The 17606-nt window shown below is 44.4% G+C and overlaps 2 protein-coding genes across 3 annotated transcripts; both read right to left on the bottom strand.

Annotated features, from left to right (window-relative positions):
- Positions 1 to 181: 181 nt before the first annotated feature.
- On the bottom strand, positions 182 to 4091 carry mfsd6l (major facilitator superfamily domain containing 6-like). The gene is made up of 2 exons (XM_075454561.1): positions 3933 to 4091; positions 182 to 3404 (listed from the first exon to the last, which is right to left on the bottom strand). Exon 2 carries the CDS (start codon positions 3348 to 3350, stop codon positions 1557 to 1559), a length of 1794 nt encoding a protein of 597 aa, XP_075310676.1. The 5' UTR covers positions 3351 to 3404; positions 3933 to 4091; the 3' UTR covers positions 182 to 1556.
- A 1541-nt stretch (positions 4092 to 5632) lies between these two features.
- Positions 5633 to 16897, bottom strand: LOC142371034 (phosphoinositide 3-kinase regulatory subunit 5-like). 2 transcript variants are annotated; one of them, XM_075453625.1, is made up of 18 exons: positions 16812 to 16897; positions 13975 to 14089; positions 13410 to 13510; positions 13244 to 13312; positions 13013 to 13151; positions 12102 to 12171; positions 11824 to 12001; positions 11560 to 11731; positions 11413 to 11481; positions 10492 to 11303; positions 9985 to 10107; positions 8299 to 8430; positions 8056 to 8149; positions 7876 to 7952; positions 7670 to 7763; positions 7499 to 7578; positions 7288 to 7406; positions 5633 to 6000 (listed from the first exon to the last, which is right to left on the bottom strand). In XM_075453625.1, the coding sequence occupies exons 2-18, from the start codon at positions 14075 to 14077 to the stop codon at positions 5853 to 5855; spliced, it is 2580 nt and encodes an 859-aa protein (XP_075309740.1). In that variant the 5' UTR covers positions 14078 to 14089; positions 16812 to 16897; the 3' UTR covers positions 5633 to 5852. The 2 variants fall into 2 exon arrangements, with proteins under 2 accessions (XP_075309740.1, XP_075309741.1); XM_075453626.1 differs by lacking the exon at positions 16812 to 16897 and having other exon boundaries at positions 13975 to 14355.
- Between the last annotated feature and the right edge of the window lie 709 nt (positions 16898 to 17606).

Raw genomic sequence — 17606 nt, 5'->3', positions numbered from 1 at the left:
ATAATTATTCAGTTTATTGTCAGGAATCAAATGTTAAACTTAAAACTAGGATGCATTTTAGAAGTTTAAGAAATTATTGGCGAATTTTTTTTTTAGTCTTTATTTCCCTTCCCAGACACTCTGATATCTGAGCGATGAGTGCACTTGACATAAAATATGCCGACCCCCATATCAGTAAAGGTTGTGACAGTAGAAAAACAACACAAACAAACACGTTTTCTCCTTTCAGTTTGATTTAATTTGTTTCTATTCATCCATTTTTTTTTTTTTTTTTTTTTTTTGCATTTCAGGCCTGCGAGTGGAGATAATTTATAGCTGGAAATGAGGTTAAAAAAAAAAGAAAAAAGAAAAAAAGAAGCATTTCAACCATTATGTCAAAAGGCGATTGTAATGATTTGGTATAAAAGGCATGTCATCATGAAAGATTTAATGTTTGAAGAGCAAATAGGAACAGAGGATTTCCAGTTTGTCAACAAGTGTGTGAGAGAGAAAAAAAATCCTTGAAATATTCAATAACAACTCTCCTCTAAGATTGGAAGGACTTTAGCCTGAGCTGGGCTCCAGACCCTCTGACAGAGGTGCATATCTACCATTACCGGGAAGCCTAGGAACTACAATACAGAGGGACATTCACATGTCACATAAAACGTCATTGAACAAAAAAAAAAAAAAAATAGAAACTTTATGTCAACTTTGTCCTTTGTTTTTTTTTTTGTAAAAAGCAGCATTTTCTAAACCGGATTTGGGCTCGTGCTTCACGGCTCCCTCTGGAGACACAAAACGTCGATCAACCCGTTTCATCCCCGCTGCGGTGCCTCCCAACATCTGCTGACCGACTCTGACTTTGAGTCTTGTTTACGGAGCAACGCGCACGTGAGGTGCGTTTAGCACGAGCTCCTGAAAAACAGGTCTGACAAACATATGCTGCCACCCGTCAGACAGTCTTCATCACACAAAGGATCAAACGGCTCAATCCGCTTATGCGGCAATCATTTGGCAACACGCTAAACTTACTGCGGTTCAATACACAATCATAGAACAAACACTTTTCAGTTTAATTGTTGATTTTTTTTTTAGTTCACAGCTTGGAGTCCAATGACAGGGACATAGATGACACCTGCAGCCAGTGGAAGATAAACACTTTGGGTGTGGTGTGGAACGACAGGAGCCCAGTCCAGTTTGGCATGCCCTGTTTGCGCTGCCTCTTACAGGATTCCGTGTTTCTATTGTCGTGATGGCTTAACAAAACTCTGACTTCTTGGCCTTCCCACCCATAATCCTATACTGCCCTGTTTGCAATAATAATTAAAAAAAAACACCAACAATGGTCGCTTATGCAAATATGCATTAGAAAAAGGACGGCATAAAATGAACATCTGATGTTTACAGCCAATGATTGGACTGTAATTAAACCTGTGAGGTTACAAAACAAACTGCCCCTGACTGGACTTTCTTAAGAAAGACTGATGAAATGTCCCATTTCCATGCTAATAGAAATAATTTTGTCATTTGATTTTGTGAAAACAAACCCTCTCTATCCCGCCGCGTCTCTTCTGTTACCACAGTGTGGAATTAGTTGGTTTTGAGAGACTTGTTCTCCTTTCGTTGCTGTTTTTACTGCAGTCGTCTGCCATTGCTTTATCGAGCCAGTCTCTCTCCTGCTCAGACTCAGAGTCACTTGCTTCACTTGCATCGGCAGCCAAAAGGCGGGAGTAGTTAATCCTGCGCTGGTGAGGGATTCTCCACTGGAGCAGAGGCAGGCACACACACCACGCCATCAGGGCCACGGCCACTCCTCTGTAAAGCCACGCCAGCCCGAACCTCTGCACCACAAAGCCTCCCGCAAAGCTCCCCAGCGCGCTTCCCATTCCCAGAGACAGAGAGTAGACCCTGCTCACACTCCTCTCGGCTCCTGGTGTGGCGACATCCTCACACTGGCTTTTCACGGCCCACCAGAGGGCCCCGCTGCTGAAACAGCAGAGCACCTGCGCGGGGAGGGCAGCCCAGGCCCCCGAGAGGAAGGAGTAGTAGAAGCACTGCAACCCCAGACTTGCAGCCCCAACTGCGAGCACTCTCCCCGGGCTGAGGAGTTTAGAAACTCGGCCAGAGAGAAGGGGGTAGGCGGCCTGTGAGAGCAGAGCCAGGGATAGAGTCAGTCCCATGTGCAGCTCGCTGCTCCCGTGGTCCTGCATCTGCCACAGGAGGAAGTTACTCACGGCCGAGCCTCCCGCTCCAACCAGGAGGATGGTGAGCGTGCAGAGCCGGGCGCTTGGGGAGCCATGGACCAACTGTGTGGCCTTCAGGAGCCCGTTGGCTCTGTCTCGCTTCTTGTTCAGGTAGAGAGGGAGGTAGGCGGCCACGGGCAGGGCCAGCACTGCCAGGCCGGCGTAGCTGTAGAAATGCACAGCTGTCCTGTAGGTGTGAGCCGCTATGAGGCAGCTCAAGTGGCTCACGAGCAAGCCGGTTCCTCCGACCCCGCACGCTGCTCCGAGTAAAGCCCACACCTCTGTGCTGCTGTGACGGTCCGAGGCGTCCGCAGAGTCCAGGTACTCATACAGGCCGTCATCTGCCGTCCACTCCAGGGGCGCTGAGGCACACTCCCACACCGACACGATGATTAGTATCATGAAAAAAAGTTGCTTTTTAATGTCCATGTCCTTCAGGCTGCCCAGGAAACCAAAGCCTCTCAACTCCTCCACACGTGGCATGAACTCAGACCTCTTGTTTCTCGCTGGAGTCGCGAAAGAGCTGCTGGTGGAAGAAACAATCGATGCGTTCATCTTTGATCCTCCAACACTGCTGCTGAGCACCACCGATGCCTTCCCATCTGTGACATTTCGATGAACCGGGGGGCTGTTGGTCACAGCAGGAGCAGCTTTTACATCAGTGGAAGCAGAGGCGAAAGGGGGTTTTGGGTGCGTCCCAGCTGATGATGCCTCAGGCGCAGCAGCAGTCGCCAGCAGGCCATCACGCAGACTTTGGGTCGGACCGACACTCTGAAGCGTAATATCTGAGGCGTTGCAGGTGCCGGCGCGTGCACCAGGCACATCTGTGGGTGGGAGAAGCAGCAGGAACAGAGAGACAGCAGCAGAAAACACGAGAGAGCAGTTTATCACCACGCGCCTCTTGTTGTAGTGTTTGGCGAGCAGACTGGCCACGGGGCTCCACAGCAGCGTGACCAAATGCTTGGCACCCATCACGACGCCCGTCATCGCAGGAGACAGGCCCAGCTGTCTGAAGAAGAGGGTGAGGAAGGGCAGGAGGCAGGCTTTGGAGCAGGAGCGCAGGAAGCTGAAGGTGCCCGCGAGGGCGAGGGCACGCTTGACGTCGATCTGTTTGGTTCTCTTCATGGTTTCCCCCCCGAGCAGCGTGGTCTCAGCCGAGGGATGTCACATGGATGCAAACTGGAAGAACCAGCAAATAATAATTCAGTGAACAAATATACAGTTTGTAAAGTATCACCACTTTTTCAGTTGGAAGGATCCAATGCTACAGCTCCAGCTGCTGTTTGGATTGTGAAACAGTAAGAAAAACAAATATGTCAATCTCAAAAGACCAAGACGAAGTCCCCAATTGTATGGTTTTTTTTTGCCTTTACTTAAAGATTAACACAACGAGTTATTTCATCTGGTTCTATATGAACGCTTTTCTGCAGATGAGAGAAGTAGACAGAAAGCTGCGGCTCAATCCAAAACATTCCCAGCACGGAACACATATTACTTTTAAACGTGCGTCCGAATCACAGAGACGGGTGGAATCTTCTCTGCGGAAAATATGCAGGTTAAGTTGAACCAGGAGGGAGACGGTGAGCTACACCTGTCTCTGCAGGATGTCGGGACGTGGAACGCTTTAAGTCCACGTCACTCCAAGTCCACAAGATAAGGGAGGAAGAAAAGAAAAGAAAAAAAGAGCGACAAAAGTTAAAGATTTACCTCCTCTTTCCGCGAACAGCTCTTTATTCCCTTCTACGGATCACTCTCCATCTCTGATTCCGACATTACACCCACCAGTTTGTCCGCTTCGTGTTCGGGTCGGAGCTGCACCTGTTGCAGACGGGGCGGCTCCAGCGCTCGGCAGCAGCGCTTCTGCTGGTTAACACCTGTGGAGCCGTGCGCATGAATGCAGCGCCCCCTCGTGGTGTGGATGCCCCTGTGTGGCGGCAGAGAGGAAGGCGAATAAATTCCCAGAGACGGGGAATGAGAAAACAGGGGGCTGATCTGAGAGCGAACACAAGAAGCAGCTATTACAGGCCGTGTGATCAAATAAACATCCATCATGCTGATGTGTGAGCCGGGATGATAGGACCCCACATTCCTCATCAGAGTGTGATTGTAGGATAGACACGACAACAAATGCATGCGCTGAAAAAAATGTGTATAGACTAAAAAGTGCTGCATTAATGGGTGAATGTGGCTTGTTATGTTAAGTGCTTTGGGTGATCAGCAGGACCAGATGAATGAATAAAATTATAGAAATTAAGTTAATCTAATATGCCATTTTAAGAGTAACTTTTGATTTTCATACATTTCTCTGGAAGCACCTGCATTCCTTTAGCAGGCTTTTCCTTGCATCATTCAAAACTGTACCGTGAGTATTCCTCCTTGGACAAACGATCTCAAACGATCTCATTATGGCCCCTATGAATGTTTGTTCATTGTTCAATGTAACATTATTTAGGTGACATACAAATGCTGTTGATTGGCTCCTCTGTCAATGACAACATGTCAGCATACTGTATGTTAACAGTCAGGAGTCACACACACAAAAAGAATAAAAGTGATTCACGAAAAAACACAAAAACCTTTCTTTGTGGTGTCTGAACCCACGGGATGAACATCCCACTGTGATGGAAGTCAGTTAAACATATATTGTGTCTAATTAGACAAAAAAACTTCTCTGAACTCTTTGAATAACTTGCTTAGCTTAATCTGCGATAGGACAGGAAGTTAGTTTGGGAGATCTAAACAATGATTTTAAAGGAGGGTATTAACAGAAGGAAAAAAAACCTGTTGCTTAGGGAGATTTCAGAGCCTTTTCTCTGCTTTTCTGTGTTTTCATAACTCGGAGAAACTCAATAAACACTCAATTATTCTGTTTGTAACCAATGAGATGCTTTTCATGTGTCAAAGGGATATTTTGTGCAGCCACTGTTGACACATGAAAATCCTGCCTCGGCTTAGGTTTTAACTTAAAACCTTCCAGGAAAGCTTTGTCCAGCTCAGTTAGTCTCTAGATTTTGTGGTCTTTTTTAATAACCATCAAAGTCACACTCAATTAGACCTCTGTTTTTTTTCTTTTCTTCTTTTTTTTTGGACAACGTTACTCATTTAGATCCCCTTCATCTCTTCACAAAGTCCCTTTCCCGTCTGCTATGTTGTCTCAGGAACTCGCTCCAATATAACCAGCGATAGCTTCATATTCCAGATAGCGTGTGTGAAAAGAGTTTGCGTGGGGAGAAACCTCACAGAGGAAAGGGAAGTGTGAGAAAAGCACTGGCTGTCTAAGGAGTTAGAGTAAAGAATTGGCAGGGTTTTATTTAAGTTTTGGGACTAAGAAAAACAAATGAAATTTCTACTTGACACGCTTTTATTGTCAAATCATCAAAATAAATAGATTACATTAATACACATATATTTCTATGAAGTCATGGATCAAAAATGTACACCGATGTACTCAAGTAGACAGTGATTGTGCAATCTGTCACTGATGGCAGATTTAGTGATATATCTGTTGAATCTTATAAAGCCCCGCTTAGACCTTTTATCACATATCTTACTTTGGAGCTTTCATCTAACCTTCTCTGTCTGCCCATCACCTACATCCTGCATCCTCAGAGGGCAGAGCCAAGTGCCTCATGGACACGAGGCAGAGAAAGAGGTAATGGGAAGACAGAGCAGAGAGCAGTAAGCCGGGTGCAGAGGCCGGATTTGGCCCGGCAACGCTTTGTACGACCTCCAGTCCGAACTGCTTCCTGGTTTGCAGCACAGAGACACGTCACACCTGAAGACAAAGACAGAGAATCAGTGCAGGAGTGTATCAGGTGAAAGGAGGGATTTTACATGTTGAACTTTGTGGTTGAAGTACAAGATCAAAGATGATGGATGGAAAAATGGCTGTCAGAGAAATATTTGTTGCTTTTCTCTTTTCAGACTACATAAGCGAACCTCTGTTCCCTAATGTCTGTCCTTGTTCCCTGGTGATCAGGATTCCCTTCTGTTACTCCACGTCACATCTGTTTTTCCACGCTGCCACGCTCATTTTATTCTTAGATTCAGCATCACCACACCGGCCCAATGGTCTTCTTGCCTGTCACTTTATTACTCAATCAGTCGGATCCCCTTTCCTTTAGGCTACGGCTACACGAAAATGAAACGAGGCTTTTTTTGAAAACGGGTACGAAAATTATTGCGACCACACGTGAAAGCTGCTGTAAAGACTCAGGTCCAGATGGAAACGATGAAAACTCTGAAAACGATGCAGTACACACGCCACACCTCTATGTGCGCTGTAAGCCACCCCCACCGGTTACACCAGAACAATAGAAGAAGCAATGCGCATGTGTGTACGCCCCTACTTCTACCAGCGCGAAGCTCACGTTGTTCCTTCAACAACGCCGCTGTAGTTAGCAGTGTCTGCAGCAGTGCTGCTATCAATGTTGTGGGGTCCATGATGATTGCTGTCTGTCCTTGTTGTGTTGTCTTCTTCTTCCGGATTTTGTTCTGGTCACTGACGTATGTGTATACGTCACTGGCGTTGGCCATGTGGCTGTGACGCAGATGTAAACAAATCCGTTCTGGCTGTAACAATGGAAACGAAACGACGCCGTTCTCAGATCTTCCCACTCTGGAACCCGTTCTCCAAAACTATCGTTTTGGGGTAGTGGGAACGCCGGCTCCATGTGGCCGCGACAGCCAAACGATAAGCAAAAGTATCGGTTACAGTGAAAAACGTTTCCGTGTAGCCGTAGCCTTAAACTAATTTGTGTTATTCTCTCTGAAGACTGACTATCGTGCCACACACCTCCCCCACAGCTCCACCTCTGATGACCGGGGAGCCTCACCAGATGTCCCCGCCTCTTCCTAACTCGGCTCCTCCACCAGCAACATAGGACTCCAGGGGTCTCGTCCTATCCCTTTCATCAATCTCACACTCCAACACGCCATTCTGTCAGTCTGATCACCAGTAATGTCGGCCAAAGACTTTGTGTATGCATAATTTTTGTTCCACCCTTTCAACGGATTTCTCCAACTGAAATAATTCAAGGACAGTCTGCGATGGCGCCGCTACCTGGTGACACTTTGAATGAACTTCTTTTCGTCCTGATCCAGACAAACAGCAAAGGTTGTTCCCTCGTCTCCGCCAATCACCTGCACGTTATCCACCTTCACCTCTGATATCGAGATGTGCTGCCGGCAGGAGAGAAATGTCATTAGTGAGTGCTTCAAATTGCTAGTGCTGATATTGTGTTTTTTTTCCCAGGGTGTTATGCATCCTCCACCTGGTTGTAGCACTTTTTAGACTTGGAGCACTGCCGCTTCAGGACCTCTGTCATTGCCATCTGCAAGCTCTCTTTTGAATCTGTACAGAAACCACATATGATAAAGAAGATTAATTTTAAAACTGCCACACGATGAAAAGAGGTGGACTGTGGTTGTGTGCCGACGCTGACCGAGCTGCTCAGGTTTCATGCATGCTTTGGAAAGATTAATCGATGTGCAGGCTATCTCTTTCTGGATCCACTGACTCCTCCCGCTCACAGCAACCTGTAATTACGTGTAAACAGGACAGATATAAAAATAGATCTGGCTATGAAAGTAGACCCATGTGTTATTGTTTATAATTGCAGGGAATCTGTATGAAGGAACAGTCTTGTACCTTGTTGTATGCAACTCTCAGGTTTAAAGGGACAGCCTCCCGCTCTTCATCAATTCCAAACCTTTTGCTGGCAGCCCCTTCAGAAAGAATGAAGCACTTATCAGTTTATGGGTGCATGAGGGTGTGCGAGTCGATATGGTGCTGCTGTTGTCTGGGTATGTTTTTCTGAGTGTTACTAACCCATGGCCTTAACAGCTCTGATTCCAGCTGTGTGTCCGAGCTCCAAAGAATGAATAAACACTTCCCTTCTCTTTTCTCCCCCAACCAGGGTCAGCTGTGTGAAAGAAGGAACAACAATATTTCATTTGCAAGCAGATAAGCTCGGATTAAAGGTCACTGTGTCCTGTCTGTGTGTGTGTGTGTGTGTGTGTGTGTGTGTGTGTGTGTGTGTGTGTGTGTGTCTGTGTGAGATGATCCTCAGACCTCAGCCTGGTAGAGCTGCACCAGAACCGGCTGGTCTGCATTTCTGCAATAATAAAGCACCAAGTCGGCCAGCAGGGGGAGATGCTCCGAGTTCCCAGAATTCATTGAGAAATCTTCGTCCTTTCGGGGAGCCTGAGTCGCATGGATTTCAGAGAATACAGATTGTGGTGAGGGCATTATATGCATACAGTTACCCAGCTGTCAGAGATCTTAAGTATACTTTACCAGAAAAATAGACTTTACCAAACGAACACTTGATATAGCGTATCGATAACTGGCATGCATGGGAAATGCAAAGACATAATAAAAACACTGCAGAAAAAGAGAGTCAGGTTTTATTCGAGCGTGTCTTTAACAGCCGGATTTATAAATAGTTCTCAAAAGCATTCGTTCTTTTCTGACTTTTGGAAAATGAAAAGAGTTTCCAAAATCTATCCTGTACAAAGCAGTTGATTGAATTATATTGTCAAATTCAACAGGAATTTTAAACCTGGTGATATCCTCTCCACAGCACCCTGGCAGGACAGAGGAGCAGCTGCAGTGAGAGGCTCATCTCTCTGCGCCGCAGGACTGAGAGGTTCAGGAGGTCCTTTGTTCCCACAGCCATAAGGCTTTTTAACAGTGACTGCTGAGTTCTTCTCAAATTGATTGATTGATTGATTTTTTTAATTTATTTGTTTATTTAGTCATTTATTATTATTATTATTATTAGTTAGTAGTAGTATTTTTTACTAGAATTGGTATTATTATTGTTGTTGTTAATACAATCGTTGTAAATATTTTAAAAAATGTTGAGCTACTTGACTAATTTGAATTTCCCCCATTGGGGAATGAATAAAGTATTTTTCTATTTCTATTTCTATTTCTATTGAACATTCATGCAAATCACTACAAACTCAGACAGGTAATACATCATTTGCATATTTTAGCATCAAATGTTAGAAAGCTCGATATGTGGAACATGATAACTTACTTAAAATCTTCAAATAGGACCACCAAATATGGTGGATGTGGTGAACCTCAAGGGTCCATTTTGGATCCTATTCTATTTTCATTATACATGCTGTCTTTTGGATCGATTTCAGAAAGTACAATATTTCTTTTCATTGTTATGCTGATGACATCCAAATCTATTTCCCCCAATTAAATTGGATGTCTCGATACCACTGCATCCTCTGTGTAACCATCTACAGGATGTCAAAGACTGCTTAACACAGCGTTTTCTTAATGAAAACAAGTCTGAAATTGTTGTATTTGGAAATCGCTTCTCACTGTCCCCCTATTGTTATAAATCTTTGAGTGTTTTTAGATATTTCTTCTAAATTAGAGAAGCAAATCACCACAGTTTTTATCAGTTACGTCAGATTGCCAAAAGCAAAATCTTATCTTGCGTCATTTTGAAATCCTCTGTCCTCTATGCATTTCAGTTAGCTTTGCTGGTTTTCTCCCTCACCTGTTGGGAGTTCTGCTGATTACAGCCACAGCTCTTTTCCCAACATGCACCTCTTTCATATTCACCGTTACTCTCCTCATGAATACACTCCCCTGGTTACAGTCACTCCTTGCCAGACTGTATAAGCTCTTTGCTAACACTCCTCCCTGTGTTCAGTTTTTCACCTCCGCGTGTTTATATCTTCAGCTCCTATCCTGATTTATATCACAAACTGCGAAGAATAAGGAGAGTACCTGACAGAGCACGTCAGAGGACAAGCTGAGCAGGCTGAGGACGTTGCGATCGTACCAGGGATCCATTGCGCCCAACATCTGGGCTATATCTGTGGTGCTGTCCTCCGCTGTGCCATTTGAGTCCTGTGACAATAAAGAGAAACGAAATGCTTCAATCATTCTCGTAAAATGAACCTTCAAAGAGCTAAATCACTTCTTGGAGGAAAAACACTGATGCTCACCAGAAAGTTGCACAACACATACAATTCAAACTATAAGCTGCTAGTTTTTTTTATCTAATGTACAGAAAACAGACTGTTATCCGGCCTCTAACAGTAAAAAAAAAAAGCAAAGGAGAGCATTGGTCAGGAATGTTGAACCCTCCTCTTTATGTCTCACCACAACTTGCTCTGATTTATGGTGCATAACTGATCGAAGACTTATTCGTAAAAATAACTATCACACGTGTGTGTATATAGAGGTAAAGTAATAAAGATGGGAGGATGTGATGGTGGCTGAAGTTCTCACCACAGAGTTGGCAGTTTTGCTTAAACTTCCTGTCTGCCCTTCTGTTGGCGTGTGTCCCCCTCCTGGACTTCCACTTCTCCTTTTGGCCGGAACAAAGTAAAACTGCAGTTTGCACATCCTGGTGAGTTGTGGGCATTTAGTCTCTTTCTGCTGCAGGTCACTGTAGGCTCTGGCCAGCCTTCCAGCCTCTCTGTCCCCTCCGAACACCACCACTTTAACCAGGGTCGGCCCTTCTGCCACATTTCCCTCGTCGCAGCTCAGGATCGGCCTCCTGAAGATGCACACGTGCCTCTGGGGGGAGAGAGGATCTAAGGGAGTGGTGGACACGTGCCGGGGACGAGCCTGTCTTGAGATGGACTTGGAGTCTTTGCTGACATCACCGTGGAAGCCCATGCTCTGGGCACGGCGGCATGTGCTCGGACTGCGAGGAGTCTTGAAATGCAAGGAGAAGCGCTCTATATTCAAGAGGGATTTGGACTTCTTCTTGGGTTTCTTTCTGGGTTTTGTTAGGCCGTCTTTGCCTTCCTCTGTGTCCTCGTGGGCTATGTCCTCACTGAAGTCACTCTCCACACCCGATGAGCCGGATGGCACAGACCAGCTGGAAGAGAGAGACATGCTGGAAAAGGCAGAGTCCCTCGAAGAGGAAGACACAGTGGAGATGCGATGGCTTTGAAAGTCATGATCCACTTTCTCCAACTCATCCTCCTCATCCACACTGGTGTCATTGTCATCCTCATCCATTCCTGTTTTGAAGAAACACTCTGGAGGAGAATCCAGGTCGGAATCGATTGCAAGAATCTCTTTCAGAACATCTGTGTGAATAAGAAGAGCCGGAAAAAAGAGCTGGATTAAACACAGATGTGCAGATTGTACACTAAAGTCAGATCTTATTTGAAGAGTTGTTCAAACCAGGCGAATTACCGAAGTTATCGTTGTCCCATGAACATGTGTGACATTTGGGGAGGGGCAGCGTGAAAGTCTCCACACCTCCTGACCAGAGAAGATGATGATGAGATTGAGGAAAAAACTGCTTTTATTCCAGTTCTTTTGTGGCGTTTGCTGTCTTACCAGTCACCGTGCAGCCCTCAGCAGGACCAGGAACACCGAGGCTTTCTCTGAGCCTCTCCATTCTGCCGAGTAGACCCTCTCTAGCCGTCCTGTGATCTGCTGTCGAGGTTGCCATCTCCATGCTGTCTGTTATCGCCTCCAGGAGCTGCTGTAGTTCTTCTGACTGCTTTCTCTGGAGGAACATTGAGAGAGAGAGAATCTTAAGAGCGAGAGAAGGAGAGAACGAGGAGGAGAACCAGTGATGTGACGTTGCCGGTGATTCACCTGCAGGGCCGTGTGAAGTGCCTGCCGGTCGTGCTTGTTGCCCAGAGCAGCCTGAAAGCTGTGCAGGATCAGAGTGGTTCTGATGTCGCTGCTGGAGTGGTGGGAGGTGCTCAGCTGCACAGAGGCCGACTGGACCTCCGGGGGGTCCTCATCATCTGGGCTCAGCATCAGCACCATTCTAACAAAGACATTCATCCGCATGCAGATGTATAAAAACTGTTGTTTGTGGCATTTCCACAGCTCTCATTAAATAATCGTTGCAGTCTGAGTGAACTTACATGGTTTTAGAGCAGTGAATGTCATGGGAAACGGCCTGCTCTGTCCTTACCATGCGTTGAAAAGAAATGCCTGCGACAAAAAAAGGGAGTTAGAGACCGTGAGCACCATCAGGTGAATACTGTTCCCTTATGGTTACAGAGATGTATGAAAAAGCTAAACTACCATCTGCACATTTACCAAATGCTGTTTGTCAGGTGAACCCATCTCTCACACGAGTCTTATTCCTATTTAACGTTATCAACTAGTAAAAATGTAACATTTTTGCATTGATACAAATGTTGTTCTTTAAAGTCTGTGTGGTCTAGCTTGCACTGAACACGAGCATCTACCCATCATGTAATCTAATGATCTGTGCTATATAAACTACATTTCCCTTAGTTTGAGCAAACTCCTGAAACCATCTCTTCTCTACTGCGAAAGGTAGACATAAAGAACTGTGCAAAACTCTCGAGTCACCCCTAATTTCTTTCGTTTGAAGTGGTCCTGAGCAATAGTTCTTCAGGCTTCCCGAAAGTTTTTTTCTGGCGTTTTCTTTTTTTCTCCACACATTTTCAGTCCGGTCCTTTTTTTTAAATTGCATCTTTAGGCACTTTATTACTAGCAGCCTGTTGCAAAGGCACATCCTTTTTTTCCAACTGCTTTAGTTGCATCTGTGAAAAATATCCAAAGATAACACAGCTGTACAGACATAAAATACAACCCTGATTCTTAAAATGTTCTTACACAACGTTAGTGTAAGAACATTTTAAGCAACAACACGGCGATTCCCAAAGAGCAATTAGTCGAAAACTTATACTGGAGAACTATTCCTGAAGACTACTTAAAAGAAATGACAGAAAGCTTGTCTAAGAGGGTTGGAACTGTGTTGGAAAAGACATTTTATTGCAGTGTAAATGAGTTTTAGTGCAACCTGGTGCCCGGAGCTCCTGCTGGATGATATTTAACAGGCGTTTGCAGGCAGAGCTGCAGGGCTCAGGCCAGGAGAGGAACCTATGGAACAACAGGCAGGCCTCCTGCAGCACACCGCAGTCTGGATCCACATAAGGAGTCTGAGAGAGGCAAAGAAGAAACCTGGTTAAACAAGGAACCAAAGTCTAGAAATGTTGTATTCAGTGAGTACCCAAAACTGACACCAACTCACTCCAAGAAGAGCTGAAGAGAACATGAGAGTGAGGGGAACCACCAGCTCATACTGACACTGCTCCAGCACCTGAACGAGCAAGAAAAATCTAAAGTGAAACAAAGTGCCACCCCCACACATTACAATGAAGAGGTCAAACGGTGATGGTGGTTTTTCAGCTCTGTACCTCTTTGGTTTTCAACAATATTTTTTGAAGAAGGATGAGGAAGTGATGGGGATCTCTCTTCACGAGTTCCTCCAAACACCAGCGGCTTATGCACAGTCCAGCTAACCCGAGAGACAAAAACACAGAACCTGAACTGAAGTTCTCCTTTTGGGTTTCATTCTGATGTCAGTCGGTAAACACAAACCCACCGTTTCCACAGAAAGGTGAGGGATGCGATTCAAACGAGTACACACGTTGCTGTTGCTGAATTTCTGAATGAATCCGCTTTTGTTAGTTATTCCAAAATCATATCTTGCAAGATACTCCCACATGCTCTGTGTCACCACTTTCAATTCCTATTTTATACAGACAATACGTCTCCTGTTGTTTAGCTGGATATTTGAGGTTACAAATTGATTTGAAATGGTTCAGCAGCTTTTACAGATACTTAGCGAATGTTAGTTTTAACATATTATCGCAAGCTTTTTTTCCCCCCATACTTGTTTGTCAGCTTAGTCACTTTGCTTGTATATCTATTCATTTTTTTATGTTAACATTAAAAGCAAGTATGGTTTTGGGGTCCTACCGTTCCAGAGCTCTTTGTCAGGAGTGTCGAGACCCAGGTGACAGAGGCAACGCTCGAGGACATGCTCGATACGATCCTCCGTGCACGAACTCTGCTCCATCATCTGGAGGAGAATCTAAAACATCCACAGACAAGTAACAGAAGATAAACCCACAGGAAGTCTGCTCTCTTTTACTGTGTTCTGGTAATTCAGAGTGCCTCTTCAGTAGTCCAAACTTCCTGTTCGCTGTGTCGCCAACAATTAAAAATCCTTGCAGTTCCTTTCCAGAAATAGTCGAGCCCAACACAGGATAAAAGACCTGTTCGCAGACAGAAAAGCAAACACCAGTGTCCACGGCACAGATGTCAGCGCAGACTACACAGCCTGGCACTTCCCACTGGTGAGTCACAGACTGCGTGAGTGGACCGGAGATGAGCTGGTGGAAAGCAGCCGACCACAACTTCTACTTTTTCATTCTTAAAATTAGCAGCTGACATCTGATTTCATATGACTCAAAACTGGCCTGGAAATGAACATGGCATGACCGCTTCTTATTGGATCCCCACCTAAAGTCTCCTATGACATCTGCTTTTAAAGGAATTTCAAACAAATAAATATGATTTAGCTGAGAATTTCTGAAGTTTGCTTTGAAACAATCACATGACGTCTGTGGTTGAGATAAGTGAACAACTAAAACCACAATGACTATGTCACAATATAAATGACTACTTTGTTGAAAGCGGGAGTTCTTTAGGCAGGTGTTGCTGCGTTGCCGAACTCAAATGAGACCGGCCTGAGGTCAGTGAGAAGGAAAACTCCCCCTGGTACCACTCAGAATGTTGAGGTGCATGAAGAAGCTGTTACTGTAACTAAAACAGGAAAGGCCCTCCAAAGAATGCATTATACAACTCCTATTTAAAAAAAAAAAATTTAAAAGCTTTGAAAATGTAAATAAAAACAGAATGATTTTGGAAATCTTGTAAAACAATATTTCATTCACAGTATAACTTAGCGAACATATCAAATGTTGAAAATGAGAGATTCACTTTGAGTTATTTACCACAGTGTTATTATTTTTCAGTTGGTCAAATGTCTGGACTTCAGGCAGGAGGGTCCAGAACCTGGACCTTTCTACAATGAAACCATGCCGCTGTAAAAGATGCAGTATGTGGTTTAACATTGTCTTGCTGAAATATGCAAGGCCTTCCCTGAAAAAGATGTAATCTAGATATGTTGCTCTAAAGCTTGTATATACTTCTCATCACTCCATTAGCACTAACGCAGCCCCATACCATCAGAGATGGATGGTCCCACTACTACACACAGTTTTCCACTTTGCCTCGGTCCATTTTGAATGAGCTTTAGCCCGCAGAGGATGGTTGCGTTTCTGGATCATGTTCACGTGGCTTCCTATATTCATGATAGAGCTTTGACCTGTATTTGTGGATGGCACGGTGATTTCTGGAAGTGTTCCTGAGCCCATGCAGGGATTTCCAGGACAGAATCATGTCTCTTTTTAATGCAGTGCTGCATGAAGTCCCGAAAATCACAGGTATTAAATATTGATTTCTGGCCATCTTCCTTGTGCATACAGATGTCTTCAGATTCTCCACATATTTTTGATGATATCAAGCACTGTTGATGCTGGAATATTTACAGTTTAATGCAAACTGCTGAACCACTGCCCTTCTTTACTTCTGAGAGACTCTGTCTCTCTAAGGTGCTCCTTTAATAGCTGGTCATGCGACTAATATGTTGCTAATTAATATGATTAGTTTCAACGTGTTCCTCCAGCCGTTTCTTTTTAATACCACCTGCTTTTCCAACCTTTTTGTTGCCCCATGTTGCTGGCATCAAATTCAAGATGAGTTAATATTTTCCATGAAATAGTAAAATGTCTCACTGTCAACATTTCATGTGTTTCTTTTTATTATGAATGCACGAGGACATGCGATTCAGTAAAGAATGAGTGCAGACAGTTGAAACAGAGGAGTTGTGCGGTGGTACTGAAACAGGATGTTTCAGCCATTCATCCACACTTAGCTGTAGATTTCAGTTGTTTATCCATTACTTCCAGACAGCTGTTTCAACCCTGTCATCATTTACACACTCAAACACACACACACGCACACGCACACACACACACACACACACACACACACACACACACACACACACACACACACACACACACACACACACACACACACACACACACACACAAAGAAATACACAAAAAAGTCTATGTGCTCACGCCTGTTTGACTGCAAGGATGTTTAGGATATATATCTTATTTTCGGCAGCTCTGTCCTCTGTGTACCTGAATTATCTCACATCAGCAAGCAAGCCCATCAATTGTATACTGAGGAAGCAGGTGTTGATCCATTGTATGCTGCCTGCCAGGCTCTATTGTCTAGCCTTGCCGTGTAAAATTGACCACAATGCAGAATCACCAGTCGTTGCAGAGGCTGCCTGAAACAATAAGCTTACTGCTGCAATAGTTTGTGTTAAAGAAGAGCGAAGACATGCAGCTCTTCTCTGCAGCTCTGTAATCCATTCTACCAATGTGCATGTTTAAGGCTGCGAAATGCTCATTGCGCCAAACATTGGCTTTTGGGTTGTAAAAGAAGGGGAACAGGAAATGTGCAGAACTTGAATAACACTCGATCTGATGTAAGCTCTGTGACAGAAGCTTGCTACTACATAGTGTATATATTAAACTGTAAAATAGATTAAATGTCACTTCGTCAACCCGAGACGCACGCTGGAAATACAGTATGACACGTGTGCCTGTTGGGCAATATTTTAAAGAGATTGAGATTAAGACAAAATTAGTAGAGAGAGACATAACGCTTACCTTCTAATGCAGGAATCAAAGTAATCAGCGGCCTAAATCATCCCAGATCGACCACAACTGAGAACCACCCTCGAAGGGAAACAATACAGAGACCACATCCTCCCGTGTTAGTGCTTTTCAAAAATAGACCCTCCGACTGCACAGTCAAGAAAGCATGTGCTGCAAAACAGGAACTCGATGAGCGTTTACATATCGCATTGTGCTTATTCTGTAGGTGGAGTCTCCCACCTGACAGAACTCATTAGTCAAAGTCAGGTATGCCCCATCTGCATGATTAACTGAAACTGGCAAGTCAGCAACTTCTTTAACATGACTAAAAATGCAAATATTTCTATTTGTGAAAATTATTTTTTACTAAGTTATGTGTTTGGTTTCCTTTCCTTTTCTTTTTTTTTCTTTTTAAACTTTATATCTTCTCTGTACATTTAGTAGCTTGTTTTTACTTATTGTGTTGATGTCAGAGATGTCAGTCTGATATCCTTTTTGTAAGTTGCTTGGAACAGCGCAACATTATAATGGAACCTATCAATTCCTGTTCATCACACGCCCATATTCGCTGAATCACACGGCTGCAAGAGGTAAAAGGTAAGCACCCACATGGGACATTTTAACCAGGTCCTGCAAAGCACTCGACAATGTGTTTTTCATTTACACACACACACACACACTCACACACACACACACACACACACACACACACACACACACACACACACACACACACACACACACACACACACACACACACTCACACACACACACACACACACCAATAATGACAGAGCAGCAATGCAA

Source organism: Odontesthes bonariensis, chromosome 21, assembly GCF_027942865.1.
Source record: "Odontesthes bonariensis isolate fOdoBon6 chromosome 21, fOdoBon6.hap1, whole genome shotgun sequence".
Taxonomy (NCBI): domain Eukaryota; kingdom Metazoa; phylum Chordata; class Actinopteri; order Atheriniformes; family Atherinopsidae; genus Odontesthes; species Odontesthes bonariensis.
Note: the sequence above shows the minus strand (reverse complement) of the source record. Positions and strands in the feature narration are given on the sequence as shown.

Bases quoted from the DNA above. Each gene is read 5' to 3' on its own strand.
- mfsd6l (XM_075454561.1), bottom strand. From the start codon at position 3,350: ATGAAGAGAACCAAACAGATCGACGTCAAGCGTGCCCTCGCCCTCGCG.
- LOC142371034 (XM_075453625.1), bottom strand. From the start codon at position 14,077: ATGATGGAGCAGAGTTCGTGCACGGAGGATCGTATCGAGCATGTCCTC. The intron at 12,172-13,012 runs GTTGCACTAAAA...TTTTTGTCGCAG, and splicing joins GCAGGAGCTCCGGGCACCAG to GCATTTCTTTTCAACGCATG. The intron at 10,108-10,491 runs GTGAGAACTTCA...TTATTGTCACAG, and splicing joins GCAAAACTGCCAACTCTGTG to GACTCAAATGGCACAGCGGA.